Source organism: Spermophilus citellus, assembly GCF_964194105.1.
Source record: "Spermophilus citellus genome assembly, chromosome: 2".
NCBI classification, from domain to species: domain Eukaryota; kingdom Metazoa; phylum Chordata; class Mammalia; order Rodentia; family Sciuridae; genus Spermophilus; species Spermophilus citellus.
In genome coordinates, this window is record NC_138183.1 from 190544541 (window position 1) to 190565193 (window position 20653).

The following is a 20653-nucleotide window of genomic DNA, read 5'->3' on the forward strand; positions in this document are numbered from 1 at the left end:
AAATTTATTCATGCTCATGGACTAAATTCATATGCCTATCTCTCTTACTAGCCTAAATTTCTTAATTTCAGAAAGACATATTAAAAAATAAAAGCAGCACTTTAGAACTAAACATGACATAAATCAACCATTGTGAGGAATTTGTGGAAGATAAAAAGTAGGTAAGGTCAGATTGATCAGAGCAGAAGCAGTCATAGCTTAAAAGTAAGTGGAAGAGAAAAAAGTAACTTCACAGAAAATGAACTAAAAGAATCTATACATGAAGCAGAAAGTAGTCTTCGATCATCTTCAAGAGTATTAATTAAATTCTACATTTGAAACATCAGGGGTAGTCTCCTTTTTACAGTGAGCAAAAGGCAGCAGATGTATTTGTTTCTAAGCTAAAATCAGGTAATTTTCTAAAGAAAGCTGCTGCTATGGGCGCAAGGGCCTGAGAGAGAAGCAGAAAAAAACCCAAGTTCATTGCAGATTTCTACCATAGATACAGAGGAGGAAAAAAGTAGCTTTTGCAGCAGAAAAATACATTAAAATTCTCTATACCAAGAATTTCTCATACTTTGATACTTGGGAGGGAGGACTCTCTACACATATCCTTTTCCATACCTACGTATCCTACAGTAACACTTGCTGGTACCTGCCTATATGTAACCACAGACTGACTCAGACCTGCCATTCAGAGAGTACAGTGGAGAAGCATACTTACATAGTAGCAGGAAAAACTCATGTTGATTACTTACATTGATCAGTCTAGTCCTTCACTTGTAAATATGACCTCTAGATACTTGAGGGAAACAAAACTTTAGAGAGGGACTAAGATAAAGAAATAAAACTAGCCTCAGAGGAAGTAGATAATTCAGGAAAGATAATTGTTCACAAAAGTTCTATAGATGTTACATCCCCCAAAACACCTGCATTGGAGCTATCAGGGGATAGAAGAGAGTTCTTAGAAATTAAAAAATGTAGTCAGGCACAGAAGCCCACACCTGTAATCCCAGTGACTCCCAGTGACTTGGGAGGCTAAGGCAGGGGGATCACAAGTTTGAGGCTACCCTGGGCAATTTAGCAGGACCCTGTGTCAAATTAAAAAATAAAATAAAATAAAAAAAGAGCTGGGGATATAGTATGAGGCCCTGCATTCAATTCCTAGTACCACATGCACACAGAAAAAAAGTGTTAAGAAATAAATTCACAGGGCTGGGGTTGTGGCTCAGGGTTTGATCCTCAGCACCACATAAAAATAAATAAATAAAATAAAGGTATTGTGTCCAACTACAATTAAAAAATAAAAATTTAAAAAGAAATAAATTCATATAAATTAAATGCATATAAGAGAGAATTAATGATATAAAGTAGAAAAGCAGGTGGAAATTTGAAAATAAGGGATAATTCAGGGTTAGTTAAGGAGATTTAAGATGACAAATTAGAGAACAGAGGCAGTGAAGTGGGAAAAAAATAATTAAAAGAATAAGAGAAGAAAAGCTCCTCAGCTAAAAGAAAGTCTTGGGTAAAAGGTCTATCAATCACCAAGTCAGACAACTGAAAGACACCCAAAGATAAAGAGAAAAATCTTAAAAGAGTTTCCAAAGAAAATATACAGCCACTGTCCAGAGGAACAGTAGCATCAGATGTCTCATTAGCAATAGTAGATAGAGGAGCAACATTTTCAGAAATATGAGGAAAATTATTTAATATCAGGAATTCAATACACAATCAAACTAGCATTCAAGCACCAAGTCAAAATAAAAACATGTTTGGACATGTGAAGATCAATGTTTACCATCCACACATCATCTTTGAAAGATACCAAATGGTAACAGTAATTACCTCTGGGGTTGATGGTGATTAATAATATTCACTTAAAATTATTTTTTTCAAATTCAGATTAAAAATCAAATAGAACTAGAAGTCGTATAATACATAGATGTCATTCTGAGTTCCTCCTTTGCCATTGTCTTGGCAGTCTCTTTGCTTTTCTGTGTTGGTATTTCTATTTTCTCTACCCCAGGCCTCCCTTTTGCATTTTGGTAGTATATGTCCTCTAGCAGTTTTGAGGAAAATAAATGGGAAATAAATATTAAATATCTTTCAGGTCTTAATATGGGAGTTTCTCCATTTTGCTCTCAAATTTGATTAATACTGCTGATTATAGAATTCTAGACTGGGAATAATTTCCCATCAGATATAGAAAACATTGCATTTCCTTTGTTTAGCTTTCAGTATTGTTAAGTCCAAAGTTATTTCTGCTTTTTTGTATATGACCTACTTTTTGCCACATGGAAAGCTCGTAGGATCTTCTTTGTCATTGTTTGGAAATTTCATAATTATATTCCTGTCTTCATCTATTTATTGTTCAAGGAGCTTTGTGAACTCTTTCAACCTGGAAACTCAAGGCTTCAGTTCTAGGAAATTTGCTTGAATTATTTCATTGTTTTCTTCTCCTACTTTCTTTATTCTGTCTTTCTAGAGCTCCTATTTATTTATATTTTGGACCTTTTAGACTTATTCTTAATTTTTCTTACATATTCTCTGTTGTCCTGTTCTTGATTTTTGGGAGACTCCCTCATCTCCATCTTTCAATTTACCTATTGACCTTTCACTTCAGTACTCATGTTTAATTTCCAAGTGCTCTTTCATTTTAAAAAATTACAGCATTGTTTTCTTGTTTCCAGAATTAGTATCTTCTCTTATCTCTGTGGACATTTTGTGGGTTGGGTCAAATCGTTTTCTTGAGGGGATTGGAGGTTAAGGAGTTAGTACTGTAGTGCTGAAAAAGACAATAAAACCTGATGTCCTCTGCAGGGCCAGAGAGGACATTAATGATAGGCTTTCTTTTGATGTTTTCTTCTCCTTATTTATTCTGTCCTCACTGCCACCCCTCCACCACCATCTTTTCCCTAGTTATTTTGATTTCTTCCATGTTTGTGGGAGCTCTTCCTCATATATTTAGCAATCTTTGGAGGTCTACTCATACTTGGATTATATAAGAAGCTTGCTAGAATTTCTAGCTCAGTAGTGTGGTATTCAGTTAAGTGATTTTAATAAATTTATAGAATTGTTCAGCCATCACCATAATAAAGCTTTTTTTGTTTGTATCACCATAGGATAATTCAGCTGGACTATTTGGAGAAAACTCATATTTTTGACTTTAGAACTTTCCTGTTAGGCAGGTCAGATCTACAGAAGAATCTTCTAATCTGCTTTGATAATGAAGATCTGACTACAAGTATTCTAGGAGCCTAGTAAGAGAAAAGGTCTAGAAGTCCCAGCATTCACTATGTTTTTTGCTTTGGTACTTTTATGTTTGTGCTTGGCATCCCTAATCCAGAAATCCTTTTTTACCATCTCCAGGGACTAAACCTCTAATCTTCAACTAGGGAAGGGAAGGCAGTCACCTACTGGTTGTAGAGCAGGGAAAAGAGATTTAGAGCCTAACTGCTGCTTAAATAGCTTTCAAGGACTCTGCCTTTAGTATTCTTCCCTCTTCTCCACTTTATCTGTAGTTCTGGAAGTATATTGTATTAGCATTTTACTTTAATTTTGAGAATTCTGCAGGCTAGACATATAGATTGGTTTTCAAGCTTTGCCCACTTGCAGCTTCATACACAGTCTCCTTGAGTCCTTTCAGCTCATGCCATCTGCTTTGCTTCCTTTTTTGCAGTTCTTGCCTTCTTTTCCTGTTGCCCCCATCCTTGTGAATATAATGTGTTTAAAGGACCATTCCTGATGTTAGTTTTAGTGAGATTTCAGGAATTAGATTACATATATCAATTCCTGGAATGTTCACTTTTTGCTCCATGTATTTCTGTATTTTATTACCTAGAATTTATAATGAGAACCTATTGGTTTTACATATAATTTTTTAAGTTTACCTTTTATTCTTTTTTATAATTTTATTTATTTATTTTAATTAGGTATATGTGATAGCAGAATGCATTTTGATTCATTGTACACAATTGCAGCACAGCTTTTCATTTCTATGGTTGTATACGATATAGCCTCACTCCATATGTGCAGTCATACATGTACCTAGGGTAATGTTGTCATCTCATTCCACCATCTTTCCTGCCCCCATGTATCCTCCCTACCCTCACCCCCTCTTGCCCAATAAAAATTCCTCCATTTTGCCCAGCCTCCCTGCTCCCCATTATGGGTCAGTATCCACTTATCAGAGAGAATATTTGGCCTTTGTTTTTTAGCATGATATTCTCCAGCTCTATCCGTTTACCTGCAAATACCAAAATTTTATTCTCTTTTTTAAAATATTTATTTTTTGTATAGACACATACCTTTAATTTTTTATTGATTTATTTGTGGTGCTGAGGATCAAACCCAGGGCCCCTCATGTACTAGGCAAGCACTCTACCGCAGACCCCCAACTCCAGCCCCTTTATTCTCTTTGAATGCAGCATAATATTCCATTGTGTATATATACCACAGTTTCTTTATCCATTCATCTATTGAAGGGCATCTAGATTACTTCCACAGTTTAGCTATTGTGAATTGAGCTGCTCTGAAAGTTGACTTGGCTGCGTTACTATTGTATGCTAATTTTAAGTCCTTTGGGTGTGGAGCGAGAAGTGGGATAGCTGGGTCATATGGTGGCTCCATTCCAAGTTTTCTAAGCAATCTCCATACTACTTTCCAGATTGGTTGCACCAATTTGCAGTCCCACCAGCAATGTATGCGTGTGCCTGTTCTCCTACATCCTCACCAACATTTATTGTTGTCTGTATTCCTGATAGCTGCCATTCTGACAGGCATGAGACGAAATCTAAGAGTAGTTTTGATTTGCATTTCTCTAGTTACTAGAGATGTTGAACATTTTTTCATATATTTATTGATCAAGTGTATATCTTCTTCTGAGAAGTGTCTGTTCAGGTCCTAAGCCTATTTATTGATTGCATTGTTTGGTTTTTTTGGTGTTAAGTTTTTTGAGTCTTTATATATCCTGGAGCTAGTGCTCTGACTGACGTGTGTGTGGCAAAAATTTGCTTCCAAAATGTAGACTCTCCATTCACCTCATTGATTGTTTCTTTTGCTGAGAAGAAGCTTTTTAGTTTGAGTCCATCTTATTTATTAATTCTTTTTATATTTTTATTTTTTAGTTGTAGGACACAATACCTTTATTTATTTATTTATTATTTTATTTATTATTTATGTGGTGCTGAGGATCGAACCCAGTGCCCCATGCATGCAAGGCAAGTGGTCTATCTCTGAGCCACAACCCTAGTCCCCCTCACTTATTTATTTTTTTATGTAATTTTTTTATTTATATATGACAGCAGAATGCATTACAATTCTTATTATATAGAGAGAGTACAATTTTTCATATCTCTGGTTGTATACATAGTCTATTCACACCAATTCATGTCTTCATACCTGTACTTTGGATAGTAATGATCATAACATTCCACCATCATTAATTACCCCATGCCCCCCTCCCTTCCCCTCACACCCCTCTGCCCTATCTAGAGTTTGTCTATTCCTCCCATTTTCCCCGCTTCTTATCCCACTATGAATCAGCCTCCTTATATCAAAGAAAACATTCGGCATTTGGGTTTTTTGGGATTGGCTAACTTCACTTAGCATTATCTTCTCCAACTCTTATCCATTTACCTGCAAATGCCATGATTTTATTCTCTTTTATTGCTGAGTAATATACCATTGTGTATATATACCACATTTTTTTTATCCTTCATCTATTAAAAGACATTTAGGTTGGTTCTACAGTTTAGCTGTTGTGAATTATGCTGCTATAAACATTGATGTGGCTGTGTCCCTGTAGTATGCTGTTTTTCAGTCCTTTGGGTATAGACCGAGGAGAGCTAGCTCCCACGCCCATTTATTACTGATTTTATTTCTTGCACTTTAGGAGTCTTGTTAAGGAAGTCAGGGCCTAATCCAACATGATGAAGATTTGGGCCTCCTTTTTCCTCCTTTTTCTTTGGACTAATTTCTAGGTCCTTTATCCACTTTAAGTTAAATTTTGTGCATGTTGAGAGATAGAGGTTTATTTTCATTTTGCTGCATATGGATTTCCAGTTCTCCAAGGACCATTTGTTGAACAGGCTATCTTTTTTTTTTTCCCATTGTATATTTTTGTCTAGTATGAGATAACCGTATTTATGGGGGTTTGTCTCTGTGTCTTCTATTCGGTACCATTGGTCTACATGTGTATTTTGGCACAAATACCTGTTTTTGTTACTATAGCTTTGTAGTATAGTTTAAGGTCTGGTATTGTAATGCCTCTTGCTTCACTCTTCTTGCTAAGGATTGCTTTGGCTATTCTGCGTCTCTTATTTTTCCAAATGAATTTCATGATCGCTTTTTCTATTTCTATAAGGAATGATGGGATTTTAATTGGAATTGCATTGAATCTGTATAGCACTTTGGGTAGTATGGCCATTTTGACAATATTAAGTTTACTTTTTAAAGCTGTTCTATTGAGGTATGATTTACAATTTAATTTTAAATATAAAATTCAGTGATTTTAATAAATGTATAGAGTTGTATAGCCATCACCCCCACAAATTTTCCTTGTGCCCTTTTACCAAACTCCCATGCTCAGCTACCAGTTGCTTTCTGTCTATAAATTTGCCTTTAGACAGTTTATATAAATTCATATATCGTGTAGTCTTTGTGTACAGCTTTTTTTTTTTTTTACTTAACATAATGCTTTTGAGGTCCATCCATGTATCAGTACTTCATTCCTTTTTATATTTAAATAGTATATCATTGTAAGGATATCTTACATTTTATGTATCCCTCATCAGATGATATCCACTTTGACCTGTTTCCACATTTTGCCTATAACGCATAATGTTGTTGTGAACATTTATGTTCAGGCTTTGTGTGGATAAATGCTTTTGTTTCTCTTGGTTATATACCTAAGAAGTAGAATTGCTGTGTCATAGGGTAACTTTATGTTTAACTTTTTGTGGAATAGCCAGACTGTTTTCTATAACATTGGCATCATTTTACATTCCCACCAGCAATTAAGAAGGTTCTAATTTCTCTACATCTTTGCCCATACTTGTTATTTTCTGTTTTTTGATTATAGTCATCTTAGTGGGTGTGAAGTAGTATCTCATTGTGGTTTTATTTACATTTCCTAGTGAATAATGATGTCAAGCATCTTTTCATGTGCTTATTGGCCATTTGTGTTCTTTTTTGGAGAAATGTCTTTCCCATTGTTGATCTCTAGTTTAATTCCATTGTGTCAAGTAATATATTTGAAGTGATTTCATTTCTTTTAAGTTTATTGAGACATGTTTATGGCCTAGCATATAATATAGTTTATCTTGGAGAATGATCCATATGTGGTTAAAAGGAATGCTTTGTTTATGTCAGTTATATGTAGAGGTCAGATTGATTGATGGTGTTCAAGTCTTATATATCCTTGCTAATTTTCATTCTTGTTCTATTAATTATTGAGTATAGAGAACTGAAATCTCTAACTGTAATTGAAATATCTATAATGAAATTGCTTCTTCCTTCAATTATGTCATCTCTTGCTTTATATTGTTTTATATGTCTAACTATTGTGAGGTTTTTGTGTGTGTGTGTGGGTGTGTATGTGTGTGTGTGATTGAACCCAGGGCACTTAACCACTGTGGTACATTCCCAGCCCTTTTTTATTTTGAGATGGTCTTGCTGAATTGCTTAGGGCCTTGTTAGATTGCTATTGCTGCCTCAGCCTCCCTAATGGAATTACAGGTATGAACCACCGCCTGGCTTGTTTTGACTTTTTTTTTTTTAATATTTATTCTTAAACTTTAGGTGGACACAATATCTTTATTTTACATTTATGTGGTGCTGAGGATCAAACCCAGTGCCTCATGCATGCTAAGGGAGCACTCTACCACTCTAGCCACAACCCCCGCCCCCGCCCCTTTTGACTTTTTAATTGTTGCTAAATATCCCTCTTTTTCTCTAAAAATATTTCTCTTAACTTTTTTTTTAACTTAATGTAGCCATTTAGTTCTCTTATGACTACTGTTTTCATGGTACATATTTTCCCATTGTTGTTCTTTGAACTTATTCATGTCTTTGAAAATGTAGTGTCTCTTGTAGATAGCATATGGGTAGATCTTGTTTGTCTTTTATTTTCCTTCCAGTCTGACATTTTCTGCCTTTTGTTGGAGATGTTTTGTTCACTGATATTTAACATAATTATTGTTGTGTCTCAGTTTATTTTTGCCATTTGCTAGTTGTTTTATTTATGGATCTTGATTATTTTATTGGAATTCATAGTAGTATTAAATCAAATTTCAATAAAATATAGAAACTTTGCCCAGTATACCTCATTCCATGCACCTTTTTTTGTGCTATTACTATCATTCATAAATGTGTTGTTTATATAAATATGTATACCCTATACGTACATTAAAAGCCCAACAGTACAGTGTTATAATTATTGCTTTATACAATCTTATTTTTTTAAAGAGATGAACAGAACAAATCTAAAAAGGTATATTTATAGAGTCATGTCAATCCATATGCTTACTATTTCCTCTGCTTTTCGTTTTTACTTGTGGATTTGCTATTTTGGTATTAATTTCCTTTCAGTTTTATGGACCTCTTTTAATATTTTGTTCTGCTAGTAATAAATTCTCCTTTTCTTTTTTTATTTTTAATTTTTATTTTTGCAGAACTGGGGGTTGAATATAAGTGTGTTCTACTACTAAGCCATATCCCCAGACCTTTTTATTTTTATTTTAAGACAAGATCTCCCTAAGTTGCTGAGGCTGGTCTTGAATTAACAGCCCTCCTACCTCAGCTTTCCAAGAAGTTGGGATCACAAGCCTGCCCATCATGCCAGCCTCCCTGTCTTTTTCAACCTGGAATGTTTTCATCATCATCTTTACTTATAAAGGATATTTTTGTTGGGTATGGATTTTTATGATGGCAATTTTTAGAAGCGTTAGCTCTTTGACTATGCCATCACAGTGCCTTCTGACCTCCATTATTTCTAATAAGAAGTTTTAACTGATTTTTAAAGTATACTCAGCCCTTTATATCCAAGGATTTCACATCTATGATTCAACCAACTATAGGTCAAAAATATTCCGGTGGAAAACTGCTTCTATTTTGAACATGTATAGACCCTATATAATACAGTATAACACATTTACATAGTGTTTGCATCATATTAGGTATTATAAGTAACCTAGAGATGATTTAAAGCAAAGTATATCAGCCATAGGAATTATGGCACATGGAGCGTGATTTACTTGCAAGGCCTTGCATTACAAAGAGTAAAGAAAGTATGCTGAAGAAGGTATTTAGGTTATATGCGAGTTCTGTGCTGTTTTATATAAGGCACTTGAACATCCACAGGTTTTCATATCCACTGTGGCTCCTGGAACCAATTCCCGACTGTTAACTTTGAGAGAGAACTATATTCTGATCAGAAGTCAGCTATTAATCATATTGATTTTGTGCATGATGTCATTTTTCTCTTGCTGTTTGGAGATCTTTATTGTGTCTTTGGCTTTTAGCAGTATTATCATGTGTCTAGGTTTGGATCTTTCTGTGGTTATCCTAGTTGGGATTTATTGAGGTTCTTAGAACTGTACCTTACTTTTTTTTTTTTTTTTTAATACCAGAGATTGAGCCCAGGGATGCTTAAACACTGAGCCACATCCACAGCCTGTTTATTTTAATTTAAAATTTTTAATTTTGAGACTGTGTCTTGCTAAGTTGCTTAGGACCTTGCTGTGTTGCTGAGGCTGGCTTTAAACCTGTAATCCTCCTGTCCCAGCCTCCCAAGCCACTGGGATTACAAGCTTGTGCCAATGTGCCTGTTATTTCTTTTTCTTTTCTTTCTTTTTTTTTTTTTTTAAAGAGAGAGAGAGAAAGACAGAGAGAGCGAGAAAATTTTTTTAATATTTATTTTTTAGTTTTCGGTGGACACAACATCTTTATTTATTTATTTTTTTATGTGGTGCTGAGGATCAAACCCAGCGCCCTGCGCATGCCAGGTGAATACGCTACTGCTTGAGCCACATACCCAGCCTTGCCTGTTATTTCTTTAGATATATTTTTCTGCTCCATCTTCTTCTTTACCAGGGATTCCTGTTTTATGTGTATTGGTGTGTTTTATGTTGTTCCACAGTTCTTTGATGATCTCTTAGCTTTTCTTCAATCTTTTTTTTTTTTCCCTCCTCTGTTCTTAAAATTGGATAATTTCTATGGGCTCATTTTCAAATACACTTATTCTTTCTTCTGCCATATAGTCTGTTGTTTATCTTCTCTAGTGAGTTTTTAATTTATTACTTTATTCTTAACTCTAGTATTTTCATTTAGTTCTTCTAAAGGAATTTCAACTGAGAGTCTGTTAATACATTGTTATATTTTCTTTTTAATTCTTAAAACATGGTTCCTTTTAGTTCTTTGAATGTATTATTATATCTGATTTGAAATTTTGTTTCTAAATGCAACATCTGGAGAGTCAAAAAATTTTTGTTAACTGCTTTTTTCCCTCTGAGTGTATTCTGCACGTGTCTTGTAATTTATTACTGTAAACTCAGCATTTTTGATAATATTCTGTACCAGTTCCAAATACTGGTTTTTTATTCCCTGGAGGTTGTTGGCTTTATATTAATTTTATAGGAATGAATCTGTAAAATATGTCTCTATTGGTGTATGTATATTGATGTTTCTGCTCAGTTTTTTGGTTTGGTTTTTAGTATTATTTTAATTTTATAACCTGGTTTTCCTAGCTTAATGGCTAATTACTGGACAGTTGTGCTCAAAAACTTAAAGTAAATAAAGTTTCTTTACTCTGCTGATGGATTTGTGTTTAGGTAGTAGCGTATTCATTATTCAGACGTGTCATTTCTGTCCAGTTTTTATTTTATGTTGGACCCCTTTGAATCTTTTAATTGCATGTATATAGCCAGGCTTGTGTGACTGTTGTGGGACCTTTCTAGTGTCTGCTGTGTCTGTGAGCAACCTCAGCCAGAAATTTGTTTGTCCTACTCAGGATTGCAGCTTCAGGCTAACAGAGCTGAGCAGTTGGCCCTCCTCTCATGCTTTCACATTTGGAAGTTGCCTCTGCTGATAGTGGCACAGGGCACAGCTCAAAATGAAAGTAAGCAATTTCATACCATGCCAAGATAGCCTACAGTGCCCTTGTGGAACACCTACATTGCTGGAGCTGGAGGTGTGGTGGATGGGAGAAGCCTAAACCAGAATTTCAGACATTCTCACCATTTCTACCAGAAACACAGCAGTTTTTAATCATTGACACTTCTCAATATTTTGTATTCTTTTGTTGGGTTTCCAGTGTGTTGAAATGTTTTTGTAAATTTTGACCAGATTTATAGTTGCCTTTTGGGGAGAAGAATTGCTATCTCTCTGTCATTTCTGGCAGTACTTTAATAATCTTTTAAAAATAACAAAACCAAAAAGCTGGGCACATTGGTATTTGCTTGTAATCACAGCTACTAGGGAGGCTGAGACAGGAGGATCACAAATTAATAGCCAGCCTGAGCACTTAGTGAAACTCTTCTTAAAGAGAGAGAGGAGGGGAGGGGGAGGAAGAGAGAGAGAGAGAGAGAGAGAGAGAGAGAGAGAGAGAGAGAGAGAGAGAGAGAGATTGGCTAGGGGACTAGGGATTTAGCTCAATGGTAGAGCATACTGGGCTTAATCCCCACTATAGATGATAGATAGATGATAGATAGATAGATAGATAGATAGATAGATAGATAGATAAGTAAATAAAAGAACCAAGAACTAGAATCCCAGAGTTATAGTTGCAAATTTTCTTTGGTGCTTTTTTACTGTTTTGTTATAAAATAGGAATTTGGATTTTATTACCTATGATAAAGAATCTTTCCTCTTTATTTGTGATAAATTAATAAAGTACTTTAAAAAGCAAAATATAGGGTTGGGGCTGTAGCTTAGTGGTACAGTGCTTGCCTCACATGTGTGAGGCATTGGGTTCAATCCTCAGCACCACATAAAAATAAGTAAATAAAGATATTGTGTCCATTTACAACGAAAAGAAATATTTTAAAAAGCAAAATATATATAGATTTCATCACTATTCTGCTTGTTATCATCCAGTGGCTTCTTATTCTAGGCATACTTTCCAAAGTTTTTATCATGGTTCCAGTGACTTTATGTAATCTGGTTCCTAGCTTACTTTCTGGTCTTGTTCCTTTCTGTTAGGGTCTATAAACAAGTCAAGATGGCGCCTGGCATTTTGCCAGAGGGAGTGGTTTGTGAAATAATGCCAACGAGTCATTAAGTGTGGAGATTCCTTATTGGTTGACTGCTGTATCTAGTTTATGTTAATTAAGATAAGCTGTGTGGAATGTATATATACCCCTCCTGTCCTACAATAAACGGCTCCCACTCCTGCTGTATCAATGTACACAAGTTGTTCGTCACCCCCCGGTTATTTTGCTGCAGCCGGACTGTGGCACCTTTCCTTGATTCCTCTTGCTTATTGTTACAGCCACTTAGGTAGAATTCCTAGAGGTTGTGGGAACATAGGCAAGCATGTTTTTATCTCAGGTTGTATTTTCCCCCATCTCCTAGGAATCTCTGTTTCCCACAGAGCTTATGGCTTGCTTTCTCAATTCATTCAGATCACTGCTTACCATGGCATCTCATTAGAGTGGACTTTCTATGACTGTGCTTTCTAAAGTAGTGTTTTCCCCATCCCTCAATCTCTACTGCCATACGTTTATCTTATTACCACCTCATACTATAGTGGCTGTTTTGACTGTATTCTCTTCTAGAATGTGAGTCATAGAACCAGGGACCTTGTTTATTTTTTTCTTCGGTAGAGATCCAAAACCTAGAATAGAACCTGGCACACAGCTAATGGATGGATGGATGGATGGATGGGTAAAGGTGGGTGGATGCATGATGAATTGGACTTTCTGATTTTGTTTAAAATAGAAGTTTGTGGTTATTGGATATAGTAAGTTTTAGAAAGCCAGCAAACCTAGTGTTTATAGTATACACCAGTAGAGTCCCAGGCTTACCAGATGATGAAGATGCTGCTGAGTTAATTTTATTCCCACTTTATGTTCATCATTAATTTTTTTTTTTTTGAGTACTGGAGATTGAACTCAGTGCCAGTTGACCACTGAGCCACATCTCCAGCGCTATTCTGTGATTTATTTAGAGACAAAGTCTCACTGAGTTGCTTAGTGCTTTGCTTTTGCTGAGGCTGGCTTTGAACTTATGATCCTCCTGCTTGACCTTCCGAGCTGCTGGGATTATAGGCATGCACGACCACACCCAGCTTCTTCATTAAATTTTGCTTGGTGAAATAGTAAGGAGAAAAGGAATTAGAATAGAAAAATACCAGAATATATGCTTTGACAGGGATGAATTTTAGAACTGAAAGTGACTTATATTCCCTTTCAAAATTACACCGCCTTCAATTTATAACACTCTTCTTCCTTCACATTGCTCAAGTGATAAAACTTCAGACCAAGAAGATAGACCACATTGCCTGTGGTCACCACAGTTAATTGGTTATGTGTCCTGCAACTGTCAAATTTTAAATTATGCCCCATACTGGAGGTCCTGTGAGAATCTATGAGATTTCCCATTTCCCTTAGTATAACAGATATAGCTCTAGTCCAATATTCCTTATTTCTTCCATTTATCCCATGTCTTCCTGACTCTTGGGTTTCCTTTCTCAGAAGCCCATGTGGTAGGTAGAAGGGGAATTCATCCTCTTTCTGTCTCTTATACCAGATGGACATGGACCATCTTTTTTATCTTGTACTTTTATGTCAACGGTGTCCATCACAGTATCTTACTGAGTACAAAGTATATGCCCTGAAAATATGTGAAACTTTTGAATTATATCAGTATATATTAAAGGGTTCCTATTGCCTAAATGGTTCTAATTCTAGAAAATTTTTATCACTAGTTTTGGAATCACTTTGTCTCTTGAGACTGTGTGATAAACAGTAATAGTATATTACTTTTGCCTGTATCTGACCTAAAATCTTCTAGTTCTGTTATGGTTTGCAAAGAAAAATCAAGTTACTACAGATTTAAAGCAGATCTAGTCCTTTTTTTTTTTTTTTTTTGTACTGGGGATTGAATCCAAAGGTGCTTAACCACTGAGCCACATCCTCAGCCCTTTTTGTATTTATAGACAGGGTCTTGCTGAGTTGCTTAAGGCCTCACTAAGTTGCTGAGACTGGTCTTGAACTTGTGATTCTCCTCTAACAGCCTCCTGAGCTGCTGGGATTACAGGTGTGTGCCACCCCACCTGGCTCTAGAACCTCTTAAAAATTGTTTTTCCAGTGCTGGGAATTGAACTCAGAGCCTTGAACTTGCTAGACAAGTGCTCTACCACAGAGCTACACCTTCAGTCCCCAAAACTGATCTAATTATGGTACTGGTAAAGTTCATCTCAGGGCAGGTGAGAGGCTTAGTGAAGTAGATAGAATCCAGTTTATGGATTCGATCCTGATGTTCTGTATCTTGAGACTGAGGCAAGGGCTTCTTATGACATAATGGGTCCAGGAGGTTGGTAAAAAGGAGAGGACAAAAGTCTGTTCAGAGAAGTGACGGCTTAAGAAAGAAAAGCTGACTGAGTACCTGAGACTGGCTACGCAAATGTGGAAAGTTTAGAGGCCAATATACATTTCACAAGTGGTATCAGATGAGGTTTCTTCTGGGGAACTGGCAATCCTGATATAAACGGAACCAGGTAAATTTGGCCTTTTTTCTCTACATAGAATGTGAAGACTGTGTCCGAGACCCCTGCAGTGCCACCAGTTTCAGAAGATGAAGATGATGATGATGATGCTACTCCACCCCCAGTGATTGCTCCACGCCCAGAGCATACAAAATCTGTGAGTCTGTGGGGACCTGAACAACTTTCTGATTTATCAGAATGAGAAGGGGAAGAGTGGATTAGTATTGAGACCTAGAAGTTTAATATTCTTGTAGGGATCCTTAGATTTTGGAGATAGTGAAATCATTTAACACCTTTTCTGACAGTATTTTTTATGTGATTAAAGACAAGAAGGTATATTTATTTTTGGTTTGCAGATAGTCCCACCATATCCTATTTAATTGGTGTTTATGTCAACCCAGCTTTGGTATACTGTTTGTTCTCCACCGATAGCACAGGAAGATACATAGAATTGGTGTAACTTAGTTCAGAGCTAAAATAAATTATTCCAGTCTCCTGGGAAGTAACAAATTGTCTTGCCACAGATCTTTTTCTTCTCTGTTAAATGTGCAGTGTTCAGCCTCTTACATCAACATTGATGATACTGACAGACCCAAGAGAATTTATAAATACATTAGTGCTATTAATATACTGTACATCAGGAGTGCATTTTGATGCCGGATGTTAGCAATGATGTCTTTTAACTTCCTTTGAGGTTCTTGCAGCTCAGAATAGTCAAAGTCCCTGTGTCCTCACTTTGCAGTCTAGTTCCTGTGGATTTTACTTGATTTAGCATCATTGAGCACTGACCTGCCATCAGATGATAGACTACAAATGTTTCTTTGTTTGGGCTTTTTATTATGAGAGTTCCATAAGGAGAGAAACATCTAGGACTTAAGCTCTCTGGTAATGCAAAAACAAAAGGCTCTCTGAAAGAGAGCATTCAGAAAGTGTTCAGGCAGAAGTTGGTTGAATGAATTTAGGAAATATAGTGGAAGAAATTTGAGGGGGTTAGATGACCACTTAGAGTGAGAAATTTGTGAACAGAATCTGCAGAATCACCTGTCTATAGGTCACAAAATCACCTTAAGGAAAAATGGGCTTTAAAAGTAAATGTTGGGGAATCACACCCTTTGGGACAGGAGTCTCCTGTGTTTCTCTTTTGCTAGCAAAACAATAAACTGTCTTTTTCCTTTTTTTCAAGGAAAAAAAAAAGTAAAATTGTCAGAATATGTCACATTGAGCTAATTGGTTTACAAGCATGTTCATTTAAAACATTTTTCCCCTCTATACCTTGAACTCTTCTGAAATAGAGGCAATCTAAATATATGTACTTTTAGTGCTTAACATAGTTCTTGACAGATTTCAAAGTGCAGTAAATATTGAATAAAGGAATGGATTGATAAATTTGATTTCATGGCATTCCTTTCTGAATAGGTATTGTTGACTACTAATTTATAGAAGAAGCAACTGAGATTTGGGGAGATAAATTGATATATCCACAACTACTTAGTAAGCAAATGAGCCAGGATTTGAAAGCAGGTAATTAACCCCAAATCCCAGTTGTTTTCTACCATAACACAGTGGCATTTTTGTGTGTGCTGAAATCCAGATAAGGAGAATATTAGAAAAGGAAAAGTCAGGGTTTTACTTGTTGTTGTTATTGTTTTGTTGTTTTCTTTTTCCTCTCAAGGAGCCATATCAGGAGAAGCAGAGATATAGGACAAGGAGTATAGTTGTAAATGCCTGGAATAGAGTTTGTCTACATATACGAGAATAGGAAACTGAGAAATCATTATGCTAGAGTAGTCAGGAAGTCAGACCAGCTGAAGGATCTCATTTATTTATTCATCAATTCCATCAAACATTATCTTCATGCTTACTTAGGTAGGTAAGTGGTTAGATAGAAGAACTCAGAATAAGTAACATACATTCTGTGTCCTCATAGGATAAACTATCTAAAAGATAATTATGATATTTTTCATGACAAAATCTGATAAATACTTTGAAGCAACTCCTTGGGAAAGGAAGTGTAATTTAGGATTGTTTCTTTTGAAATAGTGTACAGTTTCTCATTTCATGTTACTTTTATCTGTTTCTCCTGTCACTTTCTTACCTCCTTTACCAGAATGAGAGTATATGGGCAGTGTTTTATATGAGATTAGGCTTAGAGTAGATTTGCAGTAAATGTTTGTTAAGTAATGAATGAATAAGAAATAGTATCTTCAGAAGCTAAATTTTAAGTGCTTAATTTCTACTGGGCATATTTCTAATCATTTCACTCATCAATGTATTTTTATAACAAAGGTGTAAGATAGGCATCATATCACCATTTTACAGATGAGGGAAATCAAGTACAAAGAAAAGTAGCTTGCCCAAAGACATGCATATGATAAGAATAAGAGTTGGGATTTAAGCCCAGGTAGTCAAGTTCGTGAGTCTGTTTTCTAAATCACCCTACTGCCTCTTGAAGAACAAGAGTAGTCCTTCTCTGTAAGGGTTCAGTCTAATGAGGGAGTAACACAGTGGCAGAAAATGTTAAGTGTTATTAGCAGTACAGAGTGCTATGGGAATAGAGGATTTCATTTCATCTTGGGAAAACATATTACAGCTGAGAAAGATTCCCATCTAATGATGGAATCTCCTCTAGATAATTTCTACTGAGTGTTGTATAGCCCTTTCAAGTGTTGTCAGTGCTGAAACTCTCACTAATCCCTGTTATATACATTGAGAGCAAGGAAGGCTATTTCACCCCAAGCAGATGGGCCTACGCACAGAGGAAGAATAATACAGATTTTGAAATATGAGAAAGAATGAATTTGGGGCAATTTGTTCTGTGGATATTCTAACTGCTCATGTGGAAGATGTTTCCCTATGCTAACAAAGGCTGGCTTTGCCCAAATTTTACACCAATAATGCAGGTATACACACGGTCCGTGATTGAACCACTTCCGACTACTCCAACTCGGGATGTGGCTACATCTCCCATTTCACCTACTGAGAACAACACCACTTTGCCAGATGCTTTGACTCGGAATACTGAGAAGCAGAAGAAGAAGCCTAAAATGTCTGATGAGGAAATCTTGGAGAAATTACGTAAGGACTTTGTAGTTTTCTGAACCTCCCTTTTGTCTGTGACTGGTCAAACATAGAGATGGCATTCTATTACTATAAAAGATCTTGATCCTAGGTTAGGATAGTGTAACTGGCTGGCTATACTTGGTGTCATAACCTTGCAGATTGTGCTTGTCTTCACCCTGCCCTTCCACCTCACTTTCCTGTCTCATTAGCTTTGATTGGATACCATGTTAGGATGGAGATGTGATAGGAGAGAATGTGGATAGCTCATTTTGAGGGCAAGGCAACTCTTATCCCTAGGCATGTCATGGAGATAAGTAGCTTTTATCCAGTAATAATGTAGGAAAGTGTGTTGAGAAAGATAGATACCTTGCCTATACTTGATGGAAAGCGTGCTATGATTAATTACAGATGTTTATCATTGACTTAGAAGAAGACAGATCTGCCATCATGATTGCAGGAGAGAAAGGAAGAGAAGCCCAACATTTGTGAACTGTACTATGGAATCAAATCTTGATTTTTATTTTCATTTAATTCTCATATTAACCCTGTGAAGACAGGCATTATGGTCCTTGTTTTTACAGTTAAGGTTTTTTTAGTCCCAAAGAGGCCAAATATCCTGACCCAAATCACACCTAGGAAGTGGCAAGGCTGAGATTAGAACACAAGCACGTAAGACTAGGCACGGTGGCATATGTAATCCCGGCAACTTGGGAGGCTGAGGCAGGAGGATAGCAAGTTTGAGGCCAGCCTGAGAAATATAGCAAGATCCTGTCTCAAAATAAAAATAAAAAGGGGTAGGGCTAGGGATATAGTTCAATTGGTAGAGTGCTTGCCTTACATGCATAAGGCCTTGGGTTCAATCCCCAGCACCACAGGAAAAAAAGTGGGGTGGGCTGGGAATGTGGATCAGTTGTAAAGTGCCCCTGGATTCAGACCTCAGTACCAACCAAACAAACAACAACAACAACAACAAAAATGGAACACAAGCTTATATTCTTATGAATAGAGCTCCTTGCCTCTTTCTGTGAGTAGACACTTCCATTTCACTTTATTTTAGCAGTCAGAAATGAGGGTAGTCTGTTTCTGTGTTTCCATAAAAGGCAGAACTATACTAAGGGAAGGACTAGGTTAATCTATTGACTTGGAAAAATCATTTGACAAGGGCCTTGGATTTATTCACTGTACCTTCTTACATCCAAAGAGGCTTTTGTATGACTTATTTGGCCAAGTTTGCAAACTGGCATTGCTTTCTAATGCTCTGGTTAAGCAGCTCTTTACTTCTTCCTGATAATTGTTTGACTTTTTAACAAATTTTGCTCTTAAAAATTGCCCTCGCCTGGGGCCCTCATCAAATGATTAAGTAAAAGCCACTTACCTAGTCATTATTTTACTCCTATATAGATCTTGTTCCCTAAACCAACCAAACACACACACACACACACACACACACACACACACACACACACACGGAAAAGCATACTGTGGACAGAGACTAAAAACCAAACTCCTAATCTTATCTCTGACACCAGTTTGCTGTGTGATCCTGGAGAAGGAGGTTCCCTTCCGTGGGTCTTAGTTCCCCTCTATAATTCAAGTTGTGAAACCCACTGAGTTCTTTCATACCACTGTGTCTTTGCACTTGAAGTGTCCTGTTTTAAACTTCTCAGCTTTCTCTCCCTGGCTGGCCTTCTGCTTATCCTGTAAAAGTTGGCCCAGATGGCACCTTTCTGGAGTCTTTCCAGTCTCTTTTTTTGTGTCTCTTTCTATATCCCATTGGCATTTATCATAGCAATTATTATGTTTTATGGCATTTTATGCTTACTTGCCTATCTTTTCCATAAGATTGAGCTCCTTGAGAGACTTTCTTAACTGTGCCTTATCTGTTTATTCCTATGACTTGGTACATACCATGAATAAACATTTATTAAATGAATTAAAAAATTAATATGAATGGCTCTTAGGAGTTTAGAAATGGAATAGATGACTATGAATAAAAGCAGTCAAGGAGATGAAACCTCGGGTTGGGCTTCATTGAGGAAAAGCTATGAGCTTGCTTAGTATGCTTTTTGGGAATTAGAGACACTTCTTTAATCCTTGTCAACTCCAGGGGTTGAGGGGCACATGGGGTCTGTTTTGTGTCTTGATCTGGAAAAAAATGATTCATGGTCTCTGTTTCTTTCAAAGGGAGCATAGTGAGTGTGGGCGATCCTAAGAAGAAGTATACACGGTTTGAGAAGATTGGACAAGGGTTAGTAGGGGCATTTTCTTTTCCTGGAGAAATGACTTAAAACTGTGTATGTTAGCATATAAGATTCTGCTGTGTTTTGCCTCTCATGAACTTTGTTCTTCTTTCTTTACCTCCCCCTCTGGTGGTGTTATGTCAGGCTGACATCAGGTTTGGTACTGAGAATTATGCTTAAGATGAGAGATGTGCTATTCGTTGACCATATTGCAAAAAATTCCCCTGCAGTGAGAGTAAGAGAACCATTTTTATTTAACACAAAATTAGTTTCCTAAATTATACTTGGTGCCAAGACCTATTAGCACTAATATGAAATGAAAAACCCAGAACTACAGATCTTTCTGCTAGTGTAGTAGCACCTGTTTTTCTAGGTGGCTGTCAGAATCCATGACTCTTCATCTGGGTTCCTTTTCTGCAACTTATATGCTGCCCTTAGTGCCCTGAACTCAGCAAATTTTAACTGAGTTCTTTTCATGTGCTAGGCTTTATGAGTACAGCTCATCATCAGTGCTGAAATCTCTGCCTTTAAGGAACTCAGGTCAATAGAAGGAGATAGACAAAGAATTATAATATATTGTGCTAAGTCCTTTAAAGTATTTGGCCATTGAGGCTAGGGTTGTGACTCAGTGGAAGAGCACTTGCCTAGCATGTGTGAGGCACTGGGTTCA

The 20653-nt window shown here is 36.5% G+C and overlaps 1 protein-coding gene across 3 annotated transcripts in view; it reads left to right on the top strand.

The window, feature by feature from the left end:
- Window positions 1–20653, top strand: part of PAK1 (p21 (RAC1) activated kinase 1) — a 145820-nt gene that overhangs the window by 98145 nt on the left and 27022 nt on the right. For all 3 annotated transcript variants that reach the window (XM_081282009.1, XM_081282008.1, XM_081282007.1), the window contains exons 6-8: window positions 14724–14840; window positions 17584–17758; window positions 19928–19991. In XM_081282009.1, coding sequence (XP_081138135.1) covers window positions 14724–14840; window positions 17584–17758; window positions 19928–19991 — 356 coding nt within the window. The remainder of the gene's footprint in view (window positions 1–14723; window positions 14841–17583; window positions 17759–19927; window positions 19992–20653) is intronic.